Here is a 14,874-nt window from a genome sequence, read left to right as displayed (position 1 = left end):
GGATATATGTATTCTAAATTAATTTCCTTTCCCCATATTCAAAATAAGGCTTGCATCCGATTATGCTACGGTTATCCTGGTGTATTTAGCGTGGCCCCTGCGTAACCCAGCTAGCTGGGTTACCTGGTGTGCAGTTGCGATGGTCTCACACCCTTGCAATAACCAACCCCACAGCGTTTTACTCTTTAAGCTTTCAGCTCAGATGTGGGTGAGGGCCCTACTGAGTATCAGCTCTACGAGTTTCAGTCCTGCACTGAAACAATCCTGCGGAATTCAAGGACCCATTTTTCTGAGACAGGTTAACAAAAACTGCCTGGTGACTACTTTTTAAGCCTGACAGCCCATGTTTACGGGCGGTTTTCCACAGCTGAAAGAAAAAAATATTTTGTACAAAAATAAATGGGGGGGGGAGAAAAAATGAGGCAATACAATGATTGTAGCGAAAGGGTTTGCTCCAGCTCTGGCCAGAGCCTGTCCTTTCCCTGCCCTCAGCAGCCGCTGACTCTGAAGCCACTTCCACGCCCGCTGAGGCAACGGGATGGCCGCGGGCCCGCCGAGGCGCGGCGAGGCAAGATGGGGGCGGGCGGCAGCGGGCGGCAGCGGCGGGGCCAGAGTCCCCCCCGTTCTCCGCCTCCATTTCCCAGCAGCAGCGGGGCCGGAAGTCCCGTGCGCCTGACTCAGGCGGCGGGGGGCGGCGGCGATGGCGCTGGAGACGCTGTCCCCGGACTGGGAGTTCGGCCGCCGCGACGACGGCTCGCAGAGTGAGCGCGCGGCGGGGGCGGGCGGCGCTGAGGCGTTAACGGCCGCGTGGGGAGGGGGCGGCGGGCGGCGGGCTGAGGGCTCCCCCCGCGAGGGCTGAGGGGAACCCGGCGGCCGTTACCGCCCCTGCCCCAGCCGCCCCCTGTCCCTTCGTGTCCCCCCACCGTGGGCAGGTGCTGCCTCGGTCCTTCCCCATCGCAGCTCCTCGCTCATCATTATTTTTTGAAGCGTTTTTCTCCCCCCCCCCCCCCCCCCCCCCCCCCCCGACCCCCATTTAGCCGGAGAAGGCAGCTCGGGATAAGTTAGCTTCTGCTGATACAGGCTTTTTGGGCAGTCGCTTGCTGTTTCACCGTTAGAAAATCAGTATGCGAGCCCTCGTGATGCTTAGCGCTTTGGCAGCGTCCGTCAGAATCCACGTTTCTCTCTGCCTGTGGAGGTGACCTACTTTTTAAACAGGGGACGTATGTCGTTGTCATGCTGGAATACATGCCATAAATTGAGCCGTGCCACATTAACGATGCCAGGTGTTGCTGTGAAAATATGTCACTCGTGGACCAACTGTTTGATATACAGCGCTATCCCCAGGGATGTGGCCGCTTGTACTGCATGCGTTTCATCTGGCCCTCAGTGGAAACTGAAGCTGCCCCGAGCTGAGGTCCTTACCAGCTCTCAAGCTGTGGAATGCCAAGTGGGGCTTTTACACAAGTTGTCAGATCTCTTTTGGTCTTTATCAATGTTGAGTGCAGCCAGGAGAACCTCACATGCCATAATGCACTCTGTTACCACCATCTTGCCCGGGAACAGCGGCAAAGCAAAGCTGCTGTTGGGAACAGAATGCAACTCTCAAAGAAAAGCCAAATCACCAAAGAACTCTAGTGACTTGAAAATTACTTGTTGTTTTGCTATTTTGTCCTTGTATCTGTATCACTAATCTTTAGAAATTACAGTCTTCTCAACTGAGGAAACAGGACATAGAGCAAGTCCAGTTTATTGCATCTTTGTCCTAGGTATTTATGGACACAGCACTTGCAAATCCTGCTGGGGCAATAAATTGCCTGAATATTGACATTGCTGACTTAATGGAAGGAGGTTAGATGAAGCTGTGGGAATCTGTGCTGCTGAGTGGATCATTGCATTGTTCCAGCTGTAAGGCTTTCATTTTATCACCAGACAAGAAGCTAAATCAAACTTCATTGTAACCAGATAATGCCTTATGAAGTAGGTCTGTTGCTTGGAAGAAAAGGAAGATATCTATGATTTCTTTTTCTTTCTCCATGCAGTCTAGTTTGTTTCAGAAATATTTCTGCATCTTAAAACGTTTCCCCCTTCTCCAAGCCATTTCCATGTCATGTTTTATCAGTTCAACTCTACCTATATCTGACTAGCTAGTAGTTTTCACTCTCATGTCTACTTTAGAAAGATGGTGATAAACTATTCACACCTGTCTCTTATTATTTTTTGTTTATGATCAGTACAAGGTGGCAAATCGATGACCATCTGTTTGGCAATACTTAATATCTTTTAAGTTGAGCTATAGCATTGTTTAAATGCATCATTTGGCTGTTGGAAAGGTGACGGCTTGTGAGTCTCTAGCAGAATGCTGCTGTGAGATTTTGTTTGAGGTGTGCTGCCTGTTTAGCTTTAGGGAATTGATTTGAACAGCAATGCCCATTTCTTACTCTTACATGATTTTTTTTTTAAATTTTTGTCAGTTCTTCCTGTAAAGCCCCAATACCTCTTTCAATTTTTCTGCTCTTAGCTATGCCTTTTGTTTGTGAAGGGAGAAGATGGAACTGGGGGAATAACACAGCAAGCTTCTATAAGAATTTAAATTGCCATGCTCTGCAAAATTTTCTCAGAGTAAAGTACTGCAGCTGTCATGATGGCTAGTTAAACTCCATCCTACAGGGCTCTGCATCCATCAGTTTCACTGTTTTACCGCAGCAGAGCTTCTGGAAGATGCACTGGTGGGAACCTGGAAAATGGGCTGAATTGATGGAATAGAACAATATGACAATACAACACGAGGGATACGCATCAGCGTCTGGAGTGCGCGCTGCTGACGGAGAGCTTTTTGTTCACTTGCTTCTTATCTGTTTACGTGAAATTCAATTTCCTTATTTTGATGGCGCCTGTACAGCAGCAGGTCCACAGTTACGGTGGAGCCCCATGGGTTGGTTTGCCATGCATCTTGGTTAGGCTTTGTAGTCCTTTACGGTTCACGTTGCTGCTGGTTTCAAAGTAGTAGCTCAGAATTAGTTCAGGAAAGTAGCTCTTCACTGCAGTGATTTTTTCTTCTCAGTCTCAACTTTCCTGTGCATACAACTTCTCATCTCTCTTCATCTGTCTTCATTCATTCTTCCCCTTTATGCCTGGTGAAGTGTCCCCATCAGGGATTTTCTCTGCCTCCAATAAATGTCCAAAGGATCCTTGTTTCAGCAGCATTCTTCCACTGAAGTAGCCAACTACCATTTATCTCAGTTATTGGCAATTTACATGAGTAAACACACCCCAAAAAAGTGTATTTTATACATCTTTATTACAGATGTATAAAAACTTTCTAGAGCGATCTACTTGCTAAAATGTGAAAAGGGCCCTTAAATCACTACTTAAGCAAAAAAGAGTACTCTCTGCAGAGTTGTCTTCCTGTTTAGGCAAAGTTCCTTTTTTTAGCTGACTTGCATTCTTTTATTGATTTACTCACTTTAGATAATCCTATTTTCAGTGAATATCAGAAGATCGTAAGCTATTATATGTGTAGTCTAATCAGGGGGAAGACACTTCAGTCTTCACATGAGAAAGGATTGTAGTTCCTTGCTGAGGATAGAAGCCTTGAGCTGTGATCATTCAGTAGCTCAGATTATGCAACTAACTTGGTAGTTGTCTTTGCTTGTGCTTTAGTGTGGGAAGAAAGACGATCAGGATAGAGCGAATGAAACTTTTGTGGATCAAATTTCTTTGGACTTACTATACTCATTAACACCACTACTCTTGGTATTTGACCAGCTGAATGCTTCCTTCTGAACATGATAATCTACTTGCAACTAGCAGCACCAGGACAGCTGTGCTTTTCAATGTTCAGGTGCTAAGCAGAGGAAAAGTTCTGCTTGAAAGCGGTGAATCGGAAAGTGGTGGGATGGATTGGAAGCCATCAACTTAATACCCAAATGACTTACTGAGAAATAGTAGGGAGAGAGTAGAAGAAGGATTGCTACCAATACAACTGCTTCTCAGGCCAAAATGATTAGACCCATTGCCTCAAAGTTCTAGTAAAATTGCATACATGCTGGTTCAGCTGATGGGTAAAAGCACCTGCCATGCTGAGATTTGAACAGTCACTTCTTTGCTCAGCATCTTGGCGTAATATTTAGGTTGTCAAGATCTTAGCTTGAAAATATACGTACTTTCAAAAATAACTTTCTGTAAGCCTCTTAAATGTTTGATACTCTTTAATATCTGGGTTTCTTTGAAACTGACGCTGAGTTGTATGTTTCTTAAAACAAGGGCTTTGTAGTAAAAAGATGCAGTAGTATTAAGGAGATAATGGTGCAGCAAAATGAGGAATGCAGTGTTACAATGCTAAATAGCAACAGATTAAAACCTTTATAAGCTTTTGGGTATTGCAGTTCACTGAATATTCTATAAAACTGTATAAATGTTATGAATTCTCAGAAATCCATGCTGAAGTGGAGTTGAAGAATTACGGAAAATTTCTTGAGGAATATGCATCTCAGCTGAAGAGGATTGAAGATGCTTTGGATGACTCTGTTGGAGATGTTTGGGACTTCAGTCTTGATCCCATTGCATTAAAGGTCTTCATACACTTTTTAATATGCATTGAAACTGTTATGTTCCTTTAAATCTAATGCTATTTTAATCAGCAAACAATTATTTGGCTCATATCACAAGAAAAGGTGTTTTCGTATTATTGCTTTCCTGTCCTTTGGGTATTAGTGGAAGTTAAATGAATGTCAGTTCTTCATATATTAGGAAGCCTAATTCCAGCAAACTTCTCAGTGAGTGTTGTTTTTTTTTTTTCCTTTGGAGGAGGGCTGGCATCTAGTAGAGTTCCCTGATATATGTATAAATGCAGAGTGAACTGTGTGTATGCTTATAGCTATGCTTTGATTTAATGGCCTTAAATATAAATATATATATATTTAGAAAATCAAAATGCACAGTATTTTCCGTCTTCCAGAAGTGCTTTTTTCCTTGGTTATAAGTTTTCTGTCCTCTGTGGAGCATGAATTTTTTTCTTCACTGAACTTGCGCATATCATTTAAAAGCACTTTGGCTTTTGTTACCATATAGAACTTGTCTGTGCAGAAGATGTAGTCTCAAACAATCCTCTGTTCACATGATGTGGGCTCCTACAGCACTGGATGTATATGAACTAGTCAATCTCATGGCTGACTTCAGTACAAAACATCAGTGCCTGCATGCAAAGTTTTTTGTGTTTTTTTTTTTTTCTTTTTTCATGCTCCATAATGACCATGTTGTCGCTTTCCAAGTTTTGTGAGTAAATTGTTATAAATGCCATATAGTATATCTGGTTATTTCCCTTTCTGCATAAATGTGAAGAGTGAAGGCTTCCTGCAGCACAGGTAGCCAGTAATGTGCCATTATTGTCCTTTTATTACTGACCTTATTTGAGATTAAACTGTAAAAAAAAAATTACACCACTTACCTAGTTGGACAAGTGTTTTCTAAAGTTTGCTTTTTTTTTTTAAATAAATTTCAGCTTTTGCCTTACGAACAGTCCTCTCTACTGGAGCTCATAAAGACAGAAAACAAGGTAAGTGATTTATGCTTAAAACAGGGGGGAAAATAAGAAGTTATTCTAGCTAAAACCAAGCCCTTTTAAAACATGAAAAATACTCTATAAGATTTTTACCAGCTGTAGTTTTCTATTTGTAATCTGTTTATTTTCCTTTTGAATCTAGGTTCTAAACAAAGTAATAACCGTGTATGCTGCCCTTTGCTGTGAAATCAAGAAGTTAAAATATGAGGTAAATTTAGCTGTTACAATGCGCATGGAAATGTTTGCAGATTGGCAAGCTGATATATAGATTATTATTTTGCAATAAAGAAACAAGTTATAATGTCTAAATTTTTGTAGCATGATTACATATATACTATTTAAAAAAACAAATTTCTGTTTTTGTTGTTAGGCAGAAACTAAATTTTATAACGGCCTCTTGTTTTATGGAGAAGGAGGTAAGTAGCTCCCTTTCCAGTAAAAGTTTGTAGTTTTACTTTATTGCTTCAGGTTATATTAAATGCTACAGTAAGTGTAATTTTCTATTACAGATGTCTTTGAGTGGTGAATGTTAAGAAATGGACTTGGTGATTATAGAGATAGCATTAAAACTTTATGTATTAAGCTCTGTTATCTGTATTATGTATTGTCATATTAATAGGAAGTTTCGCTGCAGCCTTACATGAGAAGTAGGGAGCACGGACTGTTGATGTTTTTCAGACAAATGGCTTTTAAAAACAGATACTGAGAGAATGCATGAGATGTATAAAAGCAGTACTTCTGAAATTCATCGCGACTTTTTTTTTTTTTCAATAAACATTTTGGCTTCTTTTTTTAATGAGATTATATTTAATGTATACTGTACAGAAACATGAGCTTACAATCTGTAGAAGCTATTTCTCAAAGTGTGGCATTGAATACCTGTGTTTCATATGAGAATATTTTATCCTAAAATAGCATATTTTGTGTTAGGACTTTTTTTTGTATTGGTTGTAGTAAAACCATAAATTTGCAATTTGATTGTAATAAAACAATGAAACTGATAATAAACACTTGGACCAAGTCCTATTACGAGTCGACTTTACTCATAAGATCATAGTTGTTTTAGGAAAAACTACAGGTGTGTTAATGTCATCTTCTGCACTTCAAGTGAAAGCAACATTACTCATTACTGCTGCTTAGACCATGATATAATACAGGGACAAAAGTGGCTGAAACTCAGTTGAGTTGACAAACCCTGAAAACCTGCTTTTTGTCACTGAATTTCACTGGTAACTCACCCAAAGGGTCAGTCTTAAGCATCTACATTAAAGGATGCTAGACTCGGAGTAAGCAAAGATCTTGGTCCTGAGGACTCAAATGTATTAATGATTTAGGGACGTGTTACCTAGCTTTGTTTTTTGATTCAGAAATGTGAGATGAAAGAAAGCATGCTCCTTTCAGAGTAGTCTTCTAGAAAGGCTTTTTTTTAAATTAAAAAAAAAATAAAAATCAAGAGCCTTGACTGCAACAAAAGAATGCTAAACATTCCCCCATACTTCTAAGTTCTCTGTAAGATGTCTGTTGTGGTTCAGTTGAGAAATGTCAAAAAAAAAAAAAGTGTGGGTCTTGTGTTGTGTTTTTTTGTTAGTAGATTCTCACTTCTTCTCAGACATGGTTTTTATATCTGAAAAGGAAGTGCTGTGCTGTCAAAATAATAGTAGGGGTCTCTCAAAAGCTTTTCATGTCTCCAGCATGAATAAAGGCAGACTGTTGCAGATTAGTATGTTATAGCAGCAGTTTGTTCCTGCTTCCGTGGTCCATAAGGAATGCTTCTGAACGGCAGAAATTGAGAGGCCAACCTTCTGTGGGTTGGGAGGTAAAAATGGTATTCTCTGCTCCCAGATCCCTCCTCATAGCATATGCTTTGATAACAAGTAGCTTGCTTACTTAGAACAGATAGCAAGACCACTGCCTCGAGGGTGGATACATTGAACAGAGAAACACTGTGCAACCTTTTGCCTTCAGTATATAGAAAGAAACATTTTTTTCATCTTGTCCTTTAAGTGACTAGGGCTAGTGTAGGAATTTCAGGACATTGGATTGCTTTTTGGGTCATCTGCTAATCTCAGTAGAGTAAAGGTTACGTAACAAAGGTGCAAAGGGGGAAGGATACAGTGTTTAATTGGAGCTCTGGGACAAAAATTCTAACAGAGTTATGGAGGCTCCTTTAGACTCTGGTAATTGCTCTAAAAGAGCACTTTTATGAAGCAAAAGACCAGAAAACTAAAACTAAATGCAATTTAAGAGTTTCCTTCTACAGATTGAAAGGTCATCTCTGTAACAGGAGACTGCTTTTCTCTAACATGGTGTCATTTCTTTTGTGGGTAAACTTGCAATTATAAGCTGTTTTCATTCAGAGTGGCCCAACAGAAAAATCTCAAGTCTAGAGCATTAATCTGTCATGACATTACCTGACAACAGTCTTGTTAGTATTGCAATCGCTTCAGCACTCCAGAAGAATTTGACATTGGTGATGTAATTATCGTATCTCGTAGTACCCGGTTGCTCTACTTTGTCATACGAGTAATGCTTTGGAGCTGTGGCGAGAACCAGTTCTATTATACTGCGTGATGTATAGGAAAAGGAAAACAAATTTCTTTAGGAACTTTTATTCTACACAGCTTTTCATCTTTGTTTTACGATGCAATATATTTGTTCAGTTAATAACTATACCAGTAGGCATTCCTTGCAATATATAAATGCCTTGCTTTTTACAGACTTTTTAAATGGAAACTTTATATCAAAGTTACATGAGATATCTTTTAAAGAACTACATTTTATAGATTTTATATTCTTTCATGTGCTGGAGATTTTTTTTCCTGCTTTATGTATAGCTTAAACCAATTTTTAATGAGAAAACTAGATTAAAAGCTTTTAAAGTTCTGTCAGTAAGCTTTTAATTATGTACTCTGCTTGTATGACATACAAATGGTTTGGAGGGCAAGCTTCAGAATTTGGTGAATAAAGTAGTGACAAATCTTTGTTTTTCAAGGCACAGATTCCAGCATGGTAGAAGGAGATTGCCAAATACAGATGGGAAGATTTATTTCTTTCTTGCAGGTAGAGTATCCTTTGATTCTTACAGCAATTATAATCTTAATTTTATTTGCAACGTGGATTTAGCAGCCTCCAGTATCCTGCTTGCAGCTTGCTGAAAGGCACTGCAGTCATTTGATACGTTAATGTTTTGCCTGTAGATCCGTTGCAACCAGCTCACTTACAAGACAGCTGTTTAAGTTGGGTTGGTCATCTGTTGGTCTTTACTTTAGCTTTTAGTTTTTATGTTTGTTTATATGCATCTAAAATTCAGGTAGTCTAATGAGAGAATAAATTACGGTTTGTGTAATCATTGTACAGAGAAATTAGCATTAAACTGATTTCAGTAAGAGCGTAAACTGAGGTTGTTTCATTTGATAGTAATGTTAAGGATCTCTAATCTTATAGCTTTGATTTCTCAAGTTTTAATTTTAATTGAAAACTGGTCTTCAATTAATTGTTTGTACGTTGTGTAGCTATTAGGGGCAAAATTAAAATGTATCTGGAAAAAAATGGCTTGCAGCTCTCAAGCTTTCAGGGAAGAATATTCAGTATTTTGGAAGAAAAAAGAATACACGTTTCTTCTAAGGATTTCCCACACTTTTGGATTTCAGTCTACTGTGGATTTTTTCCATCATTATAGCTTAAGTGACTGTCTTGTTACAAAAATGTTTCTATTTTTATGCAGTATCGCTTGTAATGAAGCATATATGTTGAAGTAGAGAAGATAAAGGAAACTTTCAGAATGCTTAAACAAGTTCTTGTTTAATAAATGTTAAAATTCCTTTTCTTGCTGTATACTAGCATGGCAGTACTCATTTACTGGTCATTTATAGTTGAGTGCCGTAGGATGTTGTGTCTTAACCCATTTTACCATGCCTAAGTGCAGTTAGTTGTTACCATATCTTTTTTTTTTCTTTCTATTTTTTCAGGCTTTTTTCTATCAACATTGTCAATTATGTTTTTGATTTTCTATTTCTTATTGAGCAGATGTTTGAGAGATAGTGGTGTTTCGGGAAAGGGACTACTGTACATCTGTGTTGTTCTTTTTCCAGGATATTAGTGTAATAATACTGCCAGGATTCTTTGAGATGAAAGTTGAGAGCAGGATGACTGGTTGTCTGGATAGCTTCAGCATATGTGCATTATAAAACCCACCCTGTAGTACAAACTTACACACATTTAGGTGGTATATCCTGTTAAGCACATTTATAGTGGAAACACTACATAAGTATAGCAGTCTTGCTTGTGAACCAGCTTTGTATATGTGCTACTATAGTTTGCTGGATGTTGAGAACCACGGCAAGAAGGCAGACAGAGGACATTGCTCAAGAGTAAGGGTTACTATGCTGACGGGTTTGTATTAGTTTGGGTAAAGCTGTGAGGAAAACTTTTTCCTTTCTGAGTCTTTTTCAACAGTTGTGTTCCTCTAAATCCACTCAGTAGTAGCAAATTGACGGGGGGATGCTGCTATGGTCAAAGTTACAAGAATTACTTTGAGAGCAGTGTAAAAACATGAATGAAGACTGTAGGAGAGGTGAAATGTTGTTTCCACATAGCTAACATGTATCTACTGATTTATTGGCTCTTTTGAGTTAGATTTCTTGGTATGCAGAGAACAGGGAGAACTTAATTAACTAGATGCTGTAGCCAATTGGTTTGCTATGTAGAAACGTTTAAAAAAAAAAAAAAAACAAATTAATGCCATGAAACACTAGTAGGTTGTCTTCTTGCAGAAGACAGTGCATTTGAAGAACTCTGAAAAAATGACAATTATCTATATTAGGTAGCCGATAATACACATGTGCTGTTAAATTGGATCATTGCCTGGAAGTGTTAAGAAGGCAGCTGTTTTAAAGAAATTTTAAAAAGGCAATGGAAACATGATCTCAGTTATCTATTAACCTGTTCTTCTGGAACCTGTTGGCTGGTTTCAGCTCAATGGCATAGAGCAATACAAATATAAGAAGTAATGACACTTTCATGTTTCGTGCAAACTGGTGACTAATAGAAGGCAGAAGCCCAAATAAGATCTATTTTTGATGAAGGGGAAGACAGAATTCAGCTGTTAGCCAGTCTTCTGGCAAGAACAGCAGGCTGGCTGGTTAGCATGCGTGGGCTGTCTGCTATGGAGCCATCTGTGTGCTGACTGGCCACTCATCTCATGCAGACTGCTGCCTGGTAGGATTATAAGGTGCATTAATAAATAAACACTGTTGTGGTTAAGGGAAACCCAGATTCATTTACCCTATTGCTTAAGGAACACCTTGTTAAAATCCATTATAGAAATTAAGGTCAGTTTTTTCCGTGATCAAGGTTGACCTCTTCTTACACATTTTGTGCTATGTAACTGAGCACAAGTTCTGCTTTACTTGAGCATGCATCTCAAAGACTTTTTTAAAGACAGTATTCTGTGGCTAATCATTCTTATAGTAGGTACAGGCTTCTGTATTAATTCCTCATTTGAATTTGTCTATAGCTGGCTTCCAGAGTGTGACTCTTGAATCTAGTGGGAAAAGGCTCAGCTGTTGCTATCAGGGATATTTGAATATTCCCTCTGAAGGTCCCTGGGCACTGCTATTAAGTCACTTTTTACTGTCTCTAATAAATAGAACTCTTAAAAACTTTTACAGCACGATGTTTAAAGCACATTGAGTTCCTGAGGGTGACTTTTTTCTGTACTTTCTCCAAAGACCCTGTATCCTTTTTTAAAATATGGCCTTGAGCATCAGCTATGGTATTTCAGTATCCACCTCGTTAAAACCATATGCGAGTGTGAAATCATTTCTGTTTTCTTTATTATGCTTTTCTGTTTATATAAAGTGTTTATTGGTACTTAAGAAATATCAAATTGTACTAGGAGCTTTGTACAATAGCTTCTTGACCTAAACCCAGATCTGTTTTCCATCCTGCTGTAGATCTGTTCACTGACTTGGATTAGGAATGTAGCTGGAACTTGGGTGCAAGTTCAGTGGTTTATGTTCTGTATTTTGGAAGTAGCAATGCTGTTCATGAGAAGGGGTTATGCATTATATTTTCTTGTAATGGATTTTATTTTCTTGTATTTCAGGAGCTGTCTTGCTTTGTTACTCGATGTTATGAAGTGGTGGTGAATGTAGTCCATCAGTTGGCTGTTCTTTACACCAGCAACAAGTAATTATTCCCTGAAATGCTGTATCACGTTTTGTAGTTAAAAATGAATATAATATAAACACTCAAGGCATGGTCAGTTTTGGAATATGACTATCTAGAGTTGGTGCTTTGCTGTATAAATTCAGGCTTCATAAGCTATTTTTAAAGTGTATTTTATTTTTGGAAAAGTTGGAGCTTTTATTTGATGAGATGCAAGTGTTTTTTAGTGTGTTGGTTTTTTTTTTTTCCCCCATTTTTGATAGATTTGATACTTCAGAGGCACTTAGTCTTGATGTTCAGGAGATCCTCCTATTATTCTTCCAGCCTTGCTTTGTTTGAGAGAGATTTCATCTGTTGACTGCTACAGGAGATACCAGTAGCTTCCAAAGCTTAAAAATCTGATCACTTTCACAGTCCAATGTTTAAATGTGTGGTCTTTATCAGTATTAAATCATCCATTGAGTTTAGAAACAAATTATTGTCACTTGCCATGTGAACTCACATCTTTGTGTGTGCAGTTATGTTTCAGTATGTCTGAGGGAGAGGCAAGTGTCTTTGCAGAAAGGAGCCTGTGGTGTCTGACATCACTAGTTTATTTTTTAATATTCAACAATAATTATAATCTTTAGATAAAAGATACTGCTGTTTGTTTTGATTTTGTAATTCATGTTACAGATTCCTCGTGAAACATCCAGGGTTTTAACACATGATGTTGAGTTTAGTGATGGTCGTTGGGCTTAGTTCCTCTGAGAATTCTGAGGAGAGATCAGTCCTGAACAGAGTTGTTGGGTTTAGCTCTGAATATAACTGCAGGGCTCTAGATTTTTTTTCCCCGACATAGGATAGCATTGTTCTTCTCGGTTTTACCTGTTTTCGTTCTTGTCTTACACTGCAGCAAAAAGTAGACTTTATGTATTGTGCTGAGTGAACAGGGCTGGTTATGTAGCTTGGTTATGGCTTGGTTAAATGTGATTTTTTTTATTTTTTTTTGTACTTTTGGGGCACAAGGCTGTATCAAGGCTATTTGTTTACGTAACTGAATTGGGAATTGCTGATAGACACGCACTGAATGAAATCAGTGGTTTAAACCAGTTGCATGCTGTACATTCAAAACCGCAGTATCAATTTTGATTATATAGCACACACTTCACATAGTATATGCTTTAATCAGATTTTGAGAGTAATTTTGCTTTCTGACATTACTGTGTTAATCAAGAAAAACATACCCCAAGAAACAAAGAACATACTTTGACACAGAAACAGTAAATATGTTCTGTTCTCAGGATTAAAAAGATGTTAAAGTACTTATTTTATTTACAGGAATGCACCTAAAATTATAGAGACGTCAGGAGTTCATTTTCAGGTGGGAATGATTTTGTACCCTTTCGCCTATGTTAATTTCATGCTAATATATTTGTCTTCATTCTGAGGAAAGTAGCAAGAAAGTGAATTTCAAGTACAGCTTTCAATCTGGAGTCTCCTTTAAAGACTTTACTTTGTTAATCAGCTTTTTCTGGCCTTTATGTGGAAAGGGCTAGTACCTCTGTCTGTTAAATTCTAGCTTTCGTAGCTAAAAAGTTCTGACATGCTTTGTTACTGTGTGCAGTACGTGCTTGTGCTTTTAGCTAATTTTGAAAATCCTACCTTCAATATTAAATTAGATCAGTGAACTTTAGGTGGTGCCTATACGCATACTAACGTTCCTTGTGTCCCACCACAGGAAATACCAAATCTTTAAACAACCAAAAAAATCTCTGACTTAAATGATGTCTTAGATGATGGCTTAGCTCATGTCTTGCTGGCTTTAAAAGAACTGATGTTGTATATGCAATGCATCACTGCAGTGAGCATTAAAATAGCTACAAGCCTTTTCTTCTACCTTTTATTTTTTTAAACAGGCAATGTATGAGCATCTGGGAGAATTACTGACTGTCTTAATCACTCTAGATGAAATAATTGACAATCATGCCACTTTGAAAGATCACTGGACCATGTACAAGAGGTGTGTCTCTGAAGGTGTGAAAAATACTCTCGTGACATAAAAGCATGTGCATGTGTCTTGTTTGAAGAAAGTCAGTTTAGGAACGTGGATTTTTATTAGCCCTGAGTGCTTACCAGAAAACTCAGTGAGGAGCAGGGGGAAGCTCCCACTTTGTCCTTCTAGCAGCATCAGTTAGTTTTTTACAGTGCTGAATGTTTTGTGTGCCATTCCTGAAACTGTACATGGTAAGTATATTGAGAAAGCTTAATGTTAAATGAAAGTTTAAATGTTTAAATGTATTCAATAAGAAATCTAATTTTCCATTTCCCTATTGATCACGGGGATGGGCATACAGATTTGAGTAAGAACGCTATCTAAAGGAAGAGCTGGAGTCAACAATTATATAGGTAGTTAAAGTAGTGGAAAAATAACTTTCATTGAAAACCTCAATAGATGGTAGTTGTTCAAATACAAGTGGCTTACACAGACTTTTTATTTGTTACAATTTTGGAGTTGTTGCTGGGCATGTTCCACGGAACCGTGATGTTATCAAAATAGCACAGGATGTGATAAAACTGTTAGTATGTTTTAATTGTTTTGCATCTGTGTGTTCTATGCCTACCCCTTTCAGGCTGCTAAAATCTGTCCATCACAACCCTTCCAAATTTGGAATTCAAGAAGATAAACTGAAGCCATTTGAAAAGTTGCTGTTAAAACTGGAATGCCAATTACTTGATGGAATGATATTTCAGGTAATAACATTAATGTTCACCAGTGTAGTAGGGGAAACTGGTGCTAAAGTGAGACTGTTCTCAGAATGGCTTTCAATAGGATATCACGCTTGTTTGAGTATTTTCTTTTTTAGTGTGTGCGCGTGGGATTATTTGTTGTTGTTGTTTGATTTGGTCTGGCTTGTTTCAGATAGTGATGTGTGAATTTGGCTTTTTTGCATTTGTACATTTTTTTGGAAAAAAAAAAAGCTCGATTGTAAGATTCTTCCCTGCTATTCTCTTGTGCTAGAACTGTGCCAGGCTTTGAATGGTAGCAGTTAATGCTTACTGTTTTGCACAACAAAAGAAATGCAGAGAACTTGGCATTAGGACTGTGTATTCTCAGGGAGTCTGATTTTTATCCAGAAATTTTAATAGGGTCAGGCTTACATAGC

The 14,874-nt window shown here is 38.4% G+C and overlaps 1 protein-coding gene across 2 annotated transcripts in view; it reads left to right on the top strand.

Moving 5' to 3' along the window:
- The first annotated feature begins 603 nt into the window (after positions 1-603).
- WASHC4 (WASH complex subunit 4) overlaps positions 604-14,874 on the top strand; it is a 43,178-nt gene continuing 28,907 nt past the window's right edge. For both annotated transcript variants that reach the window (XM_080575243.1, XM_080575244.1), the window contains exons 1-10: positions 604-761; positions 4,432-4,571; positions 5,501-5,554; positions 5,703-5,768; positions 5,931-5,976; positions 8,553-8,620; positions 11,667-11,749; positions 13,049-13,091; positions 13,627-13,730; positions 14,341-14,461. In XM_080575243.1, the coding sequence (XP_080431369.1) occupies positions 701-761; positions 4,432-4,571; positions 5,501-5,554; positions 5,703-5,768; positions 5,931-5,976; positions 8,553-8,620; positions 11,667-11,749; positions 13,049-13,091; positions 13,627-13,730; positions 14,341-14,461 (786 nt within the window). In that variant the 5' untranslated portion in view covers positions 604-700. The remainder of the gene's footprint in view (positions 762-4,431; positions 4,572-5,500; positions 5,555-5,702; positions 5,769-5,930; positions 5,977-8,552; positions 8,621-11,666; positions 11,750-13,048; positions 13,092-13,626; positions 13,731-14,340; positions 14,462-14,874) is intronic.

This window comes from Anser brachyrhynchus (genome assembly GCF_964034855.1).
Source record: "Anser brachyrhynchus genome assembly, chromosome: 1".
In the NCBI taxonomy this organism is placed as follows: domain Eukaryota; kingdom Metazoa; phylum Chordata; class Aves; order Anseriformes; family Anatidae; genus Anser; species Anser brachyrhynchus.
The sequence above is the reverse complement of the archived record's forward strand: the minus strand, read 5'-3'. Positions and strand labels throughout refer to the sequence as shown.